This window comes from Puma concolor, chromosome D2 (genome assembly GCF_028749965.1).
Source record: "Puma concolor isolate L17-30 chromosome D2, mPumCon1.1.hap2, whole genome shotgun sequence".
Taxonomy (NCBI): domain Eukaryota; kingdom Metazoa; phylum Chordata; class Mammalia; order Carnivora; family Felidae; genus Puma; species Puma concolor.
In genome coordinates this window covers 60,517,348-60,534,433 of record NC_141677.1, presented here as the reverse complement: position 1 = coordinate 60,534,433, position 17,086 = coordinate 60,517,348, and the positions used below count along the sequence as shown (strand labels likewise).

General features: G+C 35.8%; 1 protein-coding gene across 4 annotated transcripts in view; it reads right to left on the bottom strand.

The window, feature by feature from the left end:
- The window catches only part of SLF2 (SMC5/6 complex localization factor 2), a 48,390-nt gene that overhangs the window by 11,095 nt on the left and 20,209 nt on the right, over window positions 1–17,086 (bottom strand). For all 4 annotated transcript variants that reach the window (XR_015241789.1, XM_025918167.2, XM_086680660.1 and 1 more), the window contains 9 exons: window positions 15,408–15,483; window positions 14,467–14,608; window positions 9,427–9,529; window positions 8,266–8,442; window positions 6,956–7,053; window positions 6,145–6,232; window positions 4,767–4,898; window positions 4,253–4,330; window positions 1,002–1,088 (listed from right to left, as the gene is read on the bottom strand). Coding sequence is in view for 3 of the 4 variants with exons in the window: in XM_025918167.2 (XP_025773952.1) it covers window positions 1,002–1,088; window positions 4,253–4,330; window positions 4,767–4,898; window positions 6,145–6,232; window positions 6,956–7,053; window positions 8,266–8,442; window positions 9,427–9,529; window positions 14,467–14,608; window positions 15,408–15,483 (981 nt within the window). In the remaining variant the exon portion in view is untranslated. The remainder of the gene's footprint in view (window positions 1–1,001; window positions 1,089–4,252; window positions 4,331–4,766; window positions 4,899–6,144; window positions 6,233–6,955; window positions 7,054–8,265; window positions 8,443–9,426; window positions 9,530–14,466; window positions 14,609–15,407; window positions 15,484–17,086) is intronic.

The window sequence follows — 17,086 nt, the reverse complement described above, 5'->3', positions numbered from 1 at the left end:
TCAAAGAATAACAGCTAACCTATTTCTTCTCTATGAACAAAAGTTTTCAACCATCACAAAACTTTATAACCACTTTTAAAACTTATATATTTATTTAAACAATGCTTTTAACCCTTGAACCTCACTTAAGCATAAAAGTCTTAATTTGTACAATAGGACAAAAGCTAATAAATTTCATTAGAACTGAAGAATTTTCGCCTTAGCTGTCAGGAGCTTTAGAATAGAGAGTATAGTAAAATGAAAAATGTATTTGTTTCCAGATTTTTTTTCCTTTTATTTTTTGAAGTAATCTCTACACTTGGGACACCTGCATAGCTCAGTCAGTTAAGCATCTGACTCTTGATTTTGGCTCAGGTCATGATATTGCCATTCATGAGTTTGAGCCCCTTGTTGGGTTTTGCTTGGGATCCTCTTTTCCCTTCTCCCTGCCCCTCCCCTGCTTTCTCTCTCTCAAAAACAAACTTAAAAAAAAAAAAAAAGTAACCTTAACACTCATTGTGGGGCTCAAACTCATGACCCCGAGATTAAGAGTTGCATTGCTCTATGGACTGAGCCAGCCAGGCGCCCTTCCTTTCATTTTTAATCTAGTTAGAAGTACTTAGTAGAAGCTTCTACTGACTTCTGTTATTAAAATTTTTTTTTTTTTTTCAACGTTTATTTATTTTTGGGACAGAGAGAGACAGAGCATGAACGGGGGAGGGGCAGAGAGAGAGGGAGACACAGAATCGGAAACAGGCTCCAGGCTCTGAGCCATCAGCCCAGAGCCCGACGCGGGGCTCGAACTCACGGACCGCGAGATCGTGACCTGGCTGAAGTCGGACGCCCAACCGACTGCGCCACCCAGGCGCCCCTGACTTCTGTTATTAAAAGACAAAGTCATATTTCCCATCTTATGTGTACTTTTTTTTTTAAAGAGAGGCTTATATGTTTCTTTTCCTTAAATATTAACATAATCAAGGTTCAACAACAAAACCTAACAATTCTTTGAAAAACACACTTACCTTAGTTCTATAAAACAGTCTTGCATCTTCCCTAATGTCACACTTAACATGCTTTTCCAAAGCCCCACAGAGATGCACGAAGTGTTTCTGTGCAAAACAAGCATGAGGAATGAAAACAAGTCTGAAGCATTGTAAATTAACAAAGAGATTAGGCCGTTAGAACAAAAACCATTTAAAAGTCTGTCATTAACTAGTTAGTGACTTTTGATGTTAACCATCCAACTTAATAGCAGTCGTATCAGTGAAAATAGTAACTGCCACAACAGTAAGACTGTCAAGGTTTACTCCAAGTTGACATAAAAATATACACAAAAATGAAAGTTGTTTTGCTGTATACTAAGCTACACTAATGAAAAATTAATGCTAGAGCTCAGACTATGAAGTAATAATGCTCAGAAATTTAGAGTCCTTTTTTTCTAACACATTCTGTAATTGAATATTCAAATAACAGCTAACTTACTTTTTCTCTATGAACAATACAAGCTTTAAAAGTACTTTTTTGAAAAATTAAGTGTCTTAAGTTTTAGAAGTGTATAGGCCAAAAGAGTCATTGTCATATATACACTAAAGTTGAATATACTAAGGTGAGAATGTAAATGGACACTTTTGGAAGGGAAATATAATAACCACTATCTTATAATTAAAATTTGAAAAATTTACAACCTTTGATCTAGCAATTCTAATTCTAGTAATTTATCCTATAGAAATGCTTATATAGGTTGGTAGAGATCTACAAATAAGCATGTTCACGTTAGTACTGGTATAATCACAAAGAGTATAATGTTCATCAAAAAGCTTTTGAAGTACTACCGTTATCAGACAGAAGTGCTAATATCTTAAGGCAAAAAAAAGTAAGTTGCAAATATGAACAGTATGACTCCGTTTTTTGTTAAGTATATGCACAAATTATGGAGAAATTTATAGGAGGGCACTGGATTATAGGAGTCTTTCACTTTTTACCTTACATAGTTTTAAAACAGTTGAATTTTTTAACAATAATCACTGCTTCTAATCAGAAAAAAATAATTAAAAAAAATGTGAAGACCATGTAAGAACAATATAGATACATGACAATAGATTCCAACCAGGAGAGCAAACATAATTCTATGTACAATAATGTTTATAAAAATACATGAACCAATCACTGCACAAAGAAGGAAACCATGAACAAAATGAAAAGGCAATCTACTGACTCGAAGAAGATATTTGCAAAGGATATATCTGATAAGGGGTTAGTATTCAAAATATAAAAACACTGAGAAATAATCCAATTAAAAATGTGCTGAATACCTAAAAAGGCATTTTTCCAAAGACGACATACAGCAAATAGGTACATGAAAAAATGCTGAGTATCATTAATTATCAAAGAAACGCAAATCAAAACCACAATGTGATATCACTTGACACCTGTCAAGAATGGCTAGAATCAAGACAAGAAAAAACAAGTGTTGGTGAGGATGTGGGGAAAAGGAACCCTCACATTGGCAAGAATGTGAAGTGGTGTGGCCACTGTGGAAAACAGTATGGAGGTTCCTCAAAAAATTAAATAGAAATACCATATGATTTAGTTATTCCATTACTGAGTGTTTACCAAAGAAAACAAAAACACTAATTTGTTGTTGGTTTGTTTTTGTTTGTTTGTTTTGAGAGAGAGAGAGAGAGAGAGAGAGAGAGAGAGAGTGGGTGCACAAGCAGGAGAAGGGGGGGGGGGGAGAGAGAGAGACAGAGAGAGAGAGAGAATCCTAAGTAGGCTCCATGCCCAGCACGAAATCATGACCTGAGCTGAAATCAAGAGTTCGACACTTAATGACTAAGCCACTCAGGCACCCCCAAAAACACTAATGTGAGAAAAAAAATGAACTCCTACGTTTATTGCAGCATCATTTACAACAGCCAAGAATGGAAGCAACCCAAGTGTCCAGCGACAGATGAATAAAGAAAATGTGATGTATACACACAACGGAATAGTACTCAGCCATAAAAAAGAATGAGATGTTGCCATCTGAGACAAATGGATGGACCTAGAGGGTATTATGCTAAGTGAAATAAATCATACAGAGAAAGACAAATGCTGTATGACTTCACTTATACATGAAACCTAAAAAACATAACAAATGGATAAAAAAAGCAGAAACAGACCTATAAATACAGTGAACAAACTGATGGTTGCCAGAGGTAGGAGGGGTGAGAAGATGGGCAAAATGGTTGAAGGGGAGGGGGAGATACAGGTTTCAAGTTACGGAATGAATAAGTCATGGGGATAAAAGGCACAGCATAGGGAATATACTTAACGGTACCGTAATGGCGCTATATGGTGACAGATGGTAGCTACACCTGTGGTGAGCACAGCATAATACATAAATCTGTCGAATCACTGAGTCATACACCTGAAACTAATGCAACATTGTGTGTCTACTTAAAAAAAACCAAAAAACAAAACAAACAAACAACAAAAACCAAGAAAACCCCACATCAACCAGTCTCGTGTCCTTTTCACAATGCCTGGAAGGGGGACCTGCATAGCTCAGTTGGTTAAATATCTGACTTTTGCAGTTTGAGCCCCACCTTGGGCTCTCTGCTGTCAGCCTGGAGCCCACTTCAGAGTCTCTCCTAATCTCTGCACTTCCCCCACTCGCATGCGCTCTCTCTCCCTCTCCCAAAAAGAAAAAAATAAACATTAAAAAAGTAAATAAATATAAAACAGGTTGGAATACCTAGAGTATTCTCTAGGAGTACCTAGAGAAACATGAGGACTTAAACAAGAACTTTCTCCAGAAGTACGGATTATGGTAGTTTTGGAAGAACAGAATAATTCAAAATGAAAAGTTTAACGTGGGGGGATAATTAAGAAATGTGTATCTAAAGTAGCCTGACTTACTATCAGTTTAATTCTGAAGGCAAATATTATTTCTAAAGAAAAAGAAAGTGTAGTGGGAAAAGAGACTGGAACAAACCAGCTTAGAGCTGGCCCATTTGGTGAGCTTGATTATCTTATTAATGTATTACATTGTTGTCAAGTTATGATGGTTAAATTACACTCCAATAAACAGAACTAGCACGTACTGAAAAAAATTCTTGTCAATGATATGGTTGCAAAGCTACTATTACTTCCCTCTTTTCAGCGTACACTGGGATTTCTATAGCAAACTCAAAGTTAACTTTTACCAAGTTTTCTCCTATGTAAAGAACATTCATTCATTCCATCAATAGTGACACTTATGGAAAACAAAATAGCACTAAAAACTACCTACCCGTTGTCCAGAAGAGAAAGAATGAGAACAACTAACTTCACCAACTAAATGAAGAAGAATGTAGGTCAGATAATATGCCTGTTAGAGAAATAAACAAACACCCATGAATTTGCTAGCATAGATGTCAGCCCAGTTTACAAGTTAGGAGAGTTGCCCAGGAAGGATTAAGAATTTGCTAAAGTTAACTGAGCTGGTATGTAGGGAAATGCCAACCATTTAGCCTAAGCTTCCTGACTCCTAAGTCAAGTGCGTTCCTTTTACCATCTCCTAACTGCCCTAGTAAAGGACTACAAAAAATACTCCCAGTATTAAATTACCAAAAACCATCCTATAACTTCAATTCTCAACTCTCAAGGATAGTGGAATTTCATGACAGCAAGAAGTAAAAAAATATCATTTACTTTATAACTGTGTTTGCTAGAATGTATCTGAGTCTCTAAATCAGTCTGTAGTTAAAAAGTTGGCATCAGTCATGCTCATATGTATTTTTTTGAAATGACCTAGCCCTGGATACCTGCTTTTCAAGCTCCAAATGAAGGCTATCATCAATAGTGCCATTTGGTTGTTCAGCCCTTTTCTTCAGGACCATTTTCTTCAACAAATCCGACGGTTTCATTTGCACAAGGTAGCGATGTAGGACTGATATCTATTAACAGAAAGAAGAGAAACTGAACAATATGAAGCAATGCAACTGCTCTTTCCCAGTCTACTTTTTTGTCAGTGATCCTCTGTTCATTTGGACTTCTCTAATTTTGCCCCTTTAGCTTTCTTTATAGTCCAGTGATAACGATTCTCCTTTACTTAAAAGTCCTTAATTGCTTAAAAGGGATTTTAAATTAAAAGGTTCAATACTTGTAATGGAGGATAAAAGCTGGAGGAGGAGACTAAATGGCACTACAACGGAGGCAAAAGGGAATGCTTTCTCTGTGAAATTATTTGAAAGTCAGCAAAGCTGAATCTCGCTGTGACGAGAAGTCACTGAATTCTGAAAAGAATTCTCTTTTGATGGAAGTAGGTATCACTGAAAGGACTGAGAGCTATTTGCCTGGTGGCTCAGAAATGGTCCCCATATATCTGGAATCAAATCGACCAGAACTCTACTATCCCTTTCAAACTCTGTGTCCCTCTGCATCCTGTGCATACTTCTATCATTGTTCTTACTACAATGAACCACAACGGCTGGTTTATTTTGTTTCAACGTAGATTATGTTTTCAAGGGCAGAGTCTCTATCTAACTCATTTTTTCATCCTGAGGACCTGTAGAGAATAGAATATCTTATACTGAATTGCAGTTCACACAAGAACACATCTAGATCAGATTATACATTGAGTTTTAAAATTCCAACTATGTGTAGGCCCTGTAGCCCCCTTAGTGCTATTAATGTTTGTAAAAAGCTTTCAGGGCCTCTCAGTGGAGCTTCCAGTGGACACGTTTAAACCCACTCACATATATATGATATATTCAGTACTGAACAAGTACTAGAGGACAACCATGTTTAAGCTCTACAACTTAAAGACTAGTATTAAAACAGGTACAAGATGCAATTAATGTACAGTGGTTCTGCAACTTCTAATCCTGTGACAAAACTGCTAATCTTGATAAGGCGAACTAAATAGTCCTATTTATATAGCACATTATGACTTTCCCAGGAGTGTCCACACATTAATTCATCTAATTGTCCACAACCATTCTATATGGTGTTGGGTATGGTATCATCTCCATGTAACGGATGTCATTAGGAAGTACCATTCTAAAGATTACATAAAGAGTGTTATGCCTGAGACTTGAGATCTAACCGCTAGAACTTTTGACCTAAGAAATATCAATTTTCCCTACACCTACCCCACTATCTTTCCCATTTGTAAAAAGAAAGCAGAAATATTATTTATACCTGAAGATTACTGGCATTAGGGATATCTTCATGTTTCTCATCCAAAAGCTTTGAAATAATCACTAGGCTGAGGCACTGTCTCAGTTGCCTGGAATTAGAATTCAAAAGTATTTAAAATGCATTTTAATCAACACTGCTTGAGAAGCAATGAGCCAAAAGTTGTTCTTCTAATTGGAAACATAGCTAATGTTTCAAGAGAAGGCAGTACAAGAATGTATAAACTTCAATAGAACAGTAAAATTTTCACATAAAATATTTGTATGTAAAGTTAGAACTGTGTGAAACTCAGGCAAATCATTAAGAGCCTTTACCTTTGACCATGCTGATTTACTGAGAGAAAACCTATTTTATTGCCCGAATTTATTTTTACTAAAGCAAAAAAAAGAAAAAAAAGAAAAAAGCCAGTTCATTCATTTTCGTATGTGCCATCTGTATCTGTATTGTTACAAGCTAAAATTTAAAAAAGAATATTATGGACTGCCTGTCTGGCTCCATTGGTAGAGCATGTGACTCTTAATCTCAGGGTGGTGAGTTCAAGCCCCACACTGGGCGTGAAGCCTACTTAAAAAAAAAAATTCAAGAATATCATAAAATATTTTATTTTATGATAAATAAAATACATAAAATACATAATACATAAAATATTTGAAGTATTAGAGTCAGGCTATCAATGCCCTTTCCCACAGTTGAATGTGAAATAAAAGACTGATCTAACATTCAAAGGAATGATGAAAGGGAATAAAGAACCCAAAAGCATTTCATTAATATAAACATACATTTTTCTTCACGCTTAATTCTCAATTTTCAATACCTTCCACGAGATGTCCAGTTAGGGACCAGCTGTACCAACCACAGAAGGTTGTGGGGATGACTAGACAGTTCATTTATGGCCAGGCAGAGTTCAGGCACCTGAAAACAAAGAATAAGCAAGATTTTTCAAACAGGTCAGTGGAACCAACTTCTAACAGACCATCCACATCCTTTACTGCCTTAATGGAAGCATTATGACAAAAAGAGCACTCATTTTCAGAAATAGCATGGAGTCTAGAACCTGATAAAACACACACAGTACACGGATTTAGTTTTATTTTAAACTCTAGGACTGAACAGATACATTTAGCAGAATTTCACTTGGCTTTCAGGTTTTGTGCTATACCTCTACCTGTATCTAAACAGTCCTCTGGAAGAATTACAAATCTGAATCTAAACTGATCTAAATACAAATACCATCTTCTAAAGGTGTATAATGAGAGTTGCAGAAGATCACACGTTTCTGACCTGTGTGCTTTCTTGCATTTTAGGGATCCTCAACTATTTCACAGTATTTAAAGTCTAACAAAATTGCTTCAAAATAATCTCTGAGTGGGGGAGTAAAGTATGGGATGAGGGTAACAGATGAGACAAGGTTGATTATATCTTGTTACTTGTTCAAACTGCGTGATAGGTACTTAGGGGTTTATCATACTCATCTCTCTACTTTTGCACGTTTGAAATTTTCCACCAAAAAAGATTGAAAAATCTAATTTTTAAAAACCTATCAAAAATTATACATGTTTACCCTCAATGTGGCTACAGATGTGCAACTAAAATTTTTATTATATGTGTGACTTTGCTTCATCATTTCATGTAGGGCTCTCCTTGAAGGTCACTTCAGAAAGGCCTTCCCTGACTGCCCTACCTGAAATAGCAGAGCCTCCCAGCCCTGCTATTCTCTATACCCATGTCCTGCTTTATTTTAATTTGTAGCCTTTATTACAACTTGACATGATATTATAATCTACATTTACTTTATTACCTAACCTTCTCACAAGCATAAAACTGCCATGAAGGCAAGGGCTTTAGGTTTTTCACAGATGTACCTACATTACTGCTGAACCACAGTAAATCCCCAATAAATACTTTTTTTTGAATGTACAGCTGCAGTTTTAGAGAAGATTCAATTATCATAAATTTAAATACAGTTCCAGCAAAGAAGACCCCTTCCTCAGTTTATTTTTCATCTGCCAAAGATCTTAATTGAGTTTAGAAACTATTAATTCTGTATGCACTATGAAAGTCAAATTGTGATGCAGACAAAAAAACCAACGCTAAAACCAATAGAAAGGCTTTAAGTACAGTTACCTTTGTATTCCAATCTCTAATGTTTTTCATCAGATTTATCAGGAGGCTCTGAAAGTCCACTAGAGGAATCTGTTTCAGCTGTTTTTCCAAACTCATTTTAAACAACATTAAAATAAGCAACATTATCTCACGATCCTGGTAACCTTCTGGATGTATAGATGTACACAAGCCTAGAAACTGTGACAGAAGTGTAGAGACAAAACAACTTAAGGAGATACATTTTACTTGAAAAGTTTAAATTTGAAAACTTTCTGACAAAAAATACAAAAGAGAAGTTACAGAAAACAAAACATCCAGATGTCTAGAAAAAAGAAGGCAAAAAGAAACATGCATGTTAATAGTTAAATTAGGACATAAGTATTTTCTTCTCTAATTTTCATTTTTCAGATTTTTTTTAAATGGCTCAGTATCACTGCTTTGATTCAGCCACTAAAAAGATTTAACACTGTTATTCGTTTTTTGTTTTTTGTTTTCAGAGGGAGAGAGAGACAGAGAGAGAGAGCGCAAGTGAGCAGGAGCAAGGAGAGCCAGTGGGCATACATGCACATGTGCATGTCTGAGTGGGGAAAGGGGCAGAGGGAGGTGGAAAGGGGACAGGAGGGGGGGAGAGGGGGACAGGGGGAGAGAGGGGGAGAGAGGGAGAGAGGGAGAGAACGTGCAAGCGAGGGCTAGCGAGGGAGCATCCTAAGCAGGCTCCATGCTCAGTGAGGAATCTGCCTTGGGACTCAGTCCCAGGACCCTGGTATCAGGACCTGAGCCGAAATCAAAAGTCATGCACTCAACTGACTGAGCCTCCCAGGTGACCCTATTATTAATTCTTAATCACTAAGTCATATGGTAAGTAGCAACTTTTATTTTCATACATCCTAACTCTAAAAAAATTGTTTCTAAAAAATACTGGTTTCTAAAAGCTTCTTGGTAAAGGTATTCCTAGAAATACATTAATTCTGTAACTTTGAGCTAAAGTTCCCTTTCACTCCTAATACTAAAACAAAAATAAAAACAGCAAAAACAATGTTTACTACAAAGATTACTGCTAAGAAATTCCAGAGATTGGAAATCACCTGGTAAAACACTAGTGATTTTGTTTTAAAACAACTAACCACAAAACTAAATGGTTCCAGTTTTGTACTAAAGACATTAAAAAGAGTTTTTCCCTACCTTAACCACATTTAAAATGTTGGTTTCAGGAAGAGTTGAAAAAATTGGCTTACAAGATGAATCTTCACTTCCTTTCCCTCCCAATGTCATCTGTGTTTCAGAACTATTGAAAAGTGAATAAAACAATGTGAAATTGGGCACAAAATAATTATTTTAAGAAATACTGAACAAAAACTAAGTTTTGTTTAGGCATAACTTATAAACAATAAAAGGAACATATCCATTTTAAGTTGTGATCCATGTATATAGTAGCATAACCACCAACAGAATCAAGAAGTAGAACATTTTTCCATTACCCAAAAAAGTCCCTTCATGCCAGATCCAAGTAACTTTACTGTCTCCCATTTCAGTAAACACCAGTCTAATTTCCGTCTTTATGCATTAGTTTTTCCTTGAAAAGCTACTTTTTATAAGGCAGTATCCTCACTGCTCTTGGTGTCAGAGAACTATGTAGAAGGTAGCTCTGGCTACGAAGAACTCATAATATTTAAAGACCTCATGAATAGAGAGCAAATATAAAGAAACAATTTTAAGCACCCCAATTCCGGTTGAGGTAATCGGTGAAGGTTCATGGAGAAGGAGACACATGAATTTGGCTTTCAAAAGTTATTTTACTTTTTAAGAAAAAATTTTTATATGTTTACTTATTTTGGGGGGGGGGGGAGGGGCAGAGAGAAAGTCAGACACAGAATCCGAAGCAGGCTGTAGGTAGGCTCTGAGCTGTCAGCACAGCTCATGCGGTGTCCGAATCCATGAACCATGAGATCATGACCTGAGCTGAAGTCAGATGCTTAACTAACTGAGCTACCCAGGCGACCCCCTTGTTTACTTTTTTGAATAAATATCTTCATATGGTTAAAAAACCTTAAAAGGTATGAAGGTATGGTACACTGTGCAGAACCACCCTTTCAGTCTAGACCTTCTGCCACCCATTTCCCTCCCCACAATCACTACCAGTTTTAACCCTTCCTTCCATGGGCATTTTATGTATACACAAATAAATATGAATATATGGCCCCCTTTAATATAGATGGTAGCATATACTATATACTCTGTTGTGCACTTTCACCTAATATATCTTACAGATACTTCCATAACTATAAGTGAAAAGCTTTCTTATCTCTTAAAGTCTCTGCTTGGTAGTCCTGTGTGCCTTTCTTAGCTAGTTAACCTCAGGAAAATTACTTAACCTCTCTGTGCCTGACTTGCCTGTAAAATGGGAGTGAAAATACTATCTAATAGCTGTAGTGACTATGAAATGAAGTACTATATGTTATGCCCTCAGAACTGCACCTGGCACACAGTAAGCAATATATAACTATTAGTACTTGTGTTGATTATAAACGTATCATGATTTATTTAATCTGTCTCCACACTGTCTTGCTCTTTCCAACAGTGCTTCAATAAGTGAGACAGGTAATATTTTGGTGAGCCGACACTGATGATGGAGGTGAGAGACCAGCATGAGGAAAAGCCAATGCCACAATGACTAATATGAAGGAACAGCGAACAAATCAATTTGGTTAGAACAAAAGGGAGAGCAAAATAGAAAATAGGTCAGAATCAAACTGTAGTCTTAAATACAAGATGTAAAGGTTTGAGAATAGGGGAGACAGAAGTTTAAGGCTATACTTTCATAAAAGGAATCCTCCAACACTGAAAAGAATATCTTGGGGGTAGAAAGCCCCTGGGGAAAAGGAGATTTTTATTTATTTATTTTATTTTATTTTTTTATTACCAGAGTAGGCATGAAAAGAGGATCTGAATCAGACTGACCCTGGGAACAAAAAAAGAAGGAACAGCTGTGAGATGAGCAGAGGAAGAACACAGGGATGTGAGAGCTGATGGAATGTAGAAAAGAAAGAGTTATGACTCATATTTTAAGTCTGTACATCTAACAGAATAACGGTCAAGAAAAGAACTGTTCAGGGAGCCTGGATGGCTCAGTCGGTTAAGCATCTGACTCTTGATATTGGCTCAGGTCACCATCTCGCAGTTCGTGAGTTTGAGCCCTGCACTGGGGCACTGTCAGCACAGAGCCTTCTTGGGCTTCTCCCTCCCACCCCCATCAAAACAAATTAATTAAAAAATAATAATGTGGCAATACATAGTATTACATAAAAAAAAATTAAAAAGAAAAAAAAGAAAGAAAAGAACTGTTCTACTATCTATCTTTTAGTATCTTAGTCTCCCTATCTGAATATTTAAGCACCTTCAAACATTTCATGCCTACCAGCAAAAATGGTTAGGTTGCATGTGAGTCTTAGTGAGAAGAGCTGCAGTCGTATCTCAACAGGATTCAGTCTTGTACTTGTGTTGCCTACACAGGCATTTCATCACATTTCGCTCATTCCTTCACCAGCTCCCTCCTGCTTTCCTGTCCTCATCAATGCCTATCACTATACAGCAACAGTGACTACAGCCACCACCTCCCTGCTGGAGTCACCAAACCTCACTGAGGTCAACTTTTCAACCGATAAGTAACCAATAAATAAACTACTTTACTAAGTATCATTTGCATGTGTTATGTCTTAATGCATTCATATCTTTATTTCACTATTTCCACTATAGTACCTGCTTGCAACAGTGAAGAAAAATTCAAATCTGTTGCATACAACATACAAAATTACCACACATGATTGAATTCATTAAATGTTAATTAATAAAATAATTGGTATTTTAACTTTTTAAATATAGGTAGTTTGACTATCTTAGTAATATCTGGGGGAAATGGTTGGGTTTTTTAGATAGGCTGGGAAAGCATTATTTTCCCTATTTAAACTGATGGAGGGGCACCTAGGTGGCTCAGTTGGTTAAGCATCTGACTTCGGCTCAGGTCATGATCTCACGGTTTGTGGGTTCGAGTCCTGCATCGGGCTCTGTGCTAACAGCTCAGAGCCTGAAGCCTGCTTCGGATTCTGTGTCTCCCTTTCTGTCTGCCCCTCCCCTGCTCATTCACTGTCTCTGTCTGTCTCTCAAAAATACATAAATGTCAAAAAAAAAATTAAAAAAAAATTAAGTGCTGGAATATAGTCTTATCTGAAAATGTGCTATCCAATATATTTTCAGATACAGATTGCATCGGAGCAATAAAGGAACATGTATGGAGTAGAAAGGGAACTGGAGAGATAAGAGTTTGGCTTTAGATATACCAAGTAACAAGAATTTAACTTTCTCTTAGAAGTTAAGATGAGTATATTATCATGCTTAAGAACCATTTTTATTCCTGTGATCACTTTATTCCTTTGTCCATTTTTCTACGTCTATTTTCTGTTTTTCTTAATTTGAAACTAAACCTTTGTCTGTAACCAGAGTTGTTTCATTCATACATATACGAACATGGAAAATTCATCTGAATATGTATCTTTTTCCCACTCCTTTTTGAAGTTTTTCTTTTGACTTTGTGTATAGTGATCACTGTCATGGTAACCTGTTTTTAATGTGGTCAAATAAGTTAATTTTCCTTTTTATGCCTTTTGAGTGTTAGTTCATACATAAAACCATCTTTTCTAGGGTTATAAAAATCTTGTTTCTTCTATTACTTTTATGGTTTCATTGCATACATTTAAATCTTTGCTCTATTAGTTTGAGGTATGGATGCAAAAATTTTTTCTAGATGGCTACTCATTTTTCCAAATACTGGATAATACCAGATACTCAATAAGCCTACTCTTTCCTCATTTGTGGAAATACCACCTTTAGCATTTACATAGTACCTATATGTACTTGGTTCTATTTTGGACTTATTTCATTCCACTGACAGCTTTGAACCTTGTACTTGTCCCATACTTATATATGCTAATGCCGATCCTGCCTCCTAACTCTTCTTTCTCAAAGATTTTCAGCATATTATTTTTTTCCATATGACTTTAGAATCACTTGTATAGTCTCAACTCTCCCCCTCCCTACAATTCTTATTCGAATTTCATTAAGTTTATGGCTCAACTTTAGGTGCTCTCACATATTTATATTACAATGCTTTGAGTTTTCCTATCTGAAAGCATGGTATGCTCTTTCATTTATTTAGGTCTTTTATTTTGTCTCTTAGTAATGTTTTTACACACACACACACTCTCTTCTATTTAAGTTTATTCCTAGGTACTTCATATATTTTTCTTATTATTGTAAATGAAGTCTGGTTTATCTTTTTTTAAAAGATTTTATTAAAACATTTTTAAATGTAATCTCTACCGTCAATGTGGGGCTCAAACTCACGACCCTGAGATCAAAATCACATGCTCTACTGACTAAGCCAGCCAGTTTATCTTTTAAACTAGGTACAGTTCATCTATCTGAAGGTTACTAATTTCTCTTTATTAACTTTGCACCCTGGCATCCATAACAATTTCTCTCTTTTTTAAAGCAGGCTCCATGCCTAATGTGGGGTTTGAACTCACAACCCTGAGATCAAGAGTCACATGCTCCACTGACTGGGTCAGCCAGGAGCCCCATACCAATTTCTCTCTTTTTTTTTTTAATTTGTTATGGCTTTTTAGCTGAGTGTTAGGCTTCTTTGCATACATTAACATACTTCTGCAAATAATGAAACCTTCAACTCATTTGCAGTTTTTGTATCTCTTATTTTTTCTCTTACCTAGTTGCTTTACTCAGTACCTCCAACAGAATAATGTCAAATAACAGTGGGCAGTGTTATTTAAAAAAAAAAAAAAATTAAAGATTTTAAATGTTTCTATTTCTTCCTTGTTAAACATGATGATGCCCCCCCCCCCCCCCCCGCTTTTTTTTAAGTAGGTTCCAAGCCTAGCATGCAGCCCAGTGCAGGGCTTGAAATGACAACCCTGAGATCAAGACCTGACCTGAGATCAAGACTCAGGTGCTTAATCGATTGAGCCACCAAGGTACCCCCATGATGATGACTTTTAGATTAAAAATGTGTCTAACTTAAGATCCATTTCAACTTTGAGAGATTTAAAAAAGTCAAGGATGGGTACTGAACCTATCAAATGAATATTAACTGTTATTGTATTACAAATTGTTTAAAAGAATGTTTTTGAAGTTAATTATGAAAAGAAAACTTACACTAGATTGTCTTCATTAAAGTCTGGTTGAAGATTCTCCAGAGGAAACAAAGACCTAAAATCAATTCCCATATTGAAAAACACAGCTGCTATATCAGATAATGATGGGATCCAGGGCCAAACTGGTGAATCACTGAAGGTATCTAGTTAATAGAAAAAAATATTTTATCCCAAATTCCAGGTTCACAGATGCACAGTCAGCATGTGAAACATGGATTATTACCATGATTTTACAGAAATGACATCTGGTAATGATATGTAAGCAATATAGTTATTTAGAATGAGCATATAGGAATTATAGGTGTTTAAGTAAATGTGAAGGAAATGACATTTATGAAAGTATCTGAGAGTGATGATGAATAAATGGGTGTAACTCAGGAGGAAGTAACACATTTTTGAAAAATCTGAAAATAACAATGGTAAAATATCAACTACTGCTAATACAGAAAGATTTTATCATCTTCAGTGCCCATATAGTCCCAATCCTCAAAACAAATGAAACACATAAATCATAACGCTTATTGCATTATAAGGGATCTCAAAGGTGAGAAAGCAATTGTCACATTTCTGTAGCGGATATTTTCAGTCTCCTCAGTGCATAATCAGCACAATACTTGTTTGCCAATAAGCCAGTTAAAGTAAATGGCTAAATAAATAAACAAACTTGCTATTTCCACTTACCCAGGACAGTAACCCATGAGTTGGTAGGTAAGTATTAGGTAAGGGTTGTCACCTCAAGATCTTATACCCTTTTTCTCAGTGCAACTAGAAAAATGCAGATACTCATTTTTGATTGGAGTTGCATTTCATTATTAAAGATTTTAGATCAAAAAAATTTTTTTATTCTATATTTCTGAATAATCTACATGTTTAGTGATATGAAAGACTGTGTACATAGCAACCAATAATTCACAATGCTAATCAGTAAATTTATATACTCACCATTTCTAATTGTTATTTCCATCAATGTGCTTAAAATCTGCACAGACACAATACAGTCTGTATGAACCGACATCATCTGCCAAAGTAGATAAAAGTATTAAGAAAGAAGAAAACGAGCATTTACTATTTGCCATGCATACATAAAAGTATTTTATGTGCATTTCCTTTAATGTGGTATTTTATGTGCATTTCATTTGAATACTTTACAATAGTTTTATGAAGTGGTCATACATCATTACATATAAGCAGACAGGCTCAGAGAAATTAAAATACTTTACCCAAAGTAATACATGAGGAGCTGGAATTTAAATCCAGGTCTGATTCGAAAATCAGGGCCCCTCCAATTCAAACATGCTGATTGTTTAATCATCAAGGAAAAGGCTGATTGATAGTTGATCTAATCAGATCATAAACTAGCAAAAGTATTTGAAAAGATACATGTAAATTAATATACCAATATACTTTTTAAAAGATGTTCAATATCATTAGTAATCAAAGAAATGCAAAGAGAAATGACAAGCTATCATTAGCGTGTCAAGAGAAGCTTGACTTTGAGATTGTTAAAGATCGAGAATATTGATAATACCCAGTATTCACAGGGTACTAGGAAAGAGGTAGAATGCTTAGTGTAAGTATAATTTGGTAAAATTTAAAAAGGAATTTGGTAATATTTAAGCAAGGTTATTGTCTTTATACTTTGATCTAGTTAGCCTTTTTACATACAGAATTTATATGCAGAGGCATATAATTTAACTTTACAAGACCATTTTTTGGGAACAAAATCTCAAGTTTCAAAAATTTTTAAAGAATCATGTGACATATTGAAAGTGATTTTATCTTTTTAATGTTTATTTATTTTAAGAGAGAGAGAGAGCGCGAGTGTGAGAACATGCAAGAAGGGGAGGAGCAGAGGGAGAGAGGGAGAGAGAATCCCAAGCAGGCTCCATGCTGTCAGGGCAGAGCCTGATCGGAGACTCAAGCTCCCGAACCAGAGATGATGACCTGAGCCAAAATCAAGAGTTGGATGCTTAACCAACTGAACCACCCACGTACCCCTGAAAGTAATTTTAAAGTGGTTTTGTAGGGGAAAACATTCCTCTTACCCTTTTGTTTTGTAGCCATAGATTATGATTATAGTAAATTTAAATCTAACACATAAGGGAGAATAACTCAAACTCTGGTTTCAATCAGGCATATCTGTGTTACTGTATGTTAGTATTTGTGTCATTTGTGTGTTTCTGCCATTTTCAAAATCAACCTGAGTCAAAAAGTCGGTTATCATGTTTGTGTTATGTTTTGCCACTAGTGGGCAGCACCCCTCAAAGGCATGTTTGGAAACAGGACAAGTTTTATATAACAATCTTTTTCGGGGGGTAACGAATTCTAAGGTGGGCAACACAATACTAGGAGATAATTAAATGTGTAAAGAGGTGTATATAACAATCTAATGTCTATCAATTGAGACTGGGTTAAATAAATCAGCATAACACTACAACAGAATACTATAAAGCCCTTGAAAAGGATGACAACATACCTATACTGATGTGAAAATAATTTGTTATCTGCAATAAAAAAACCGTAAGGCGGAACACATTCTGTTGATACTATCATACAGCAATCTATGTACACACAGAGAACAATCTAGAAAACACTAAAATGTAGCAGTCCCTGGAAACTGG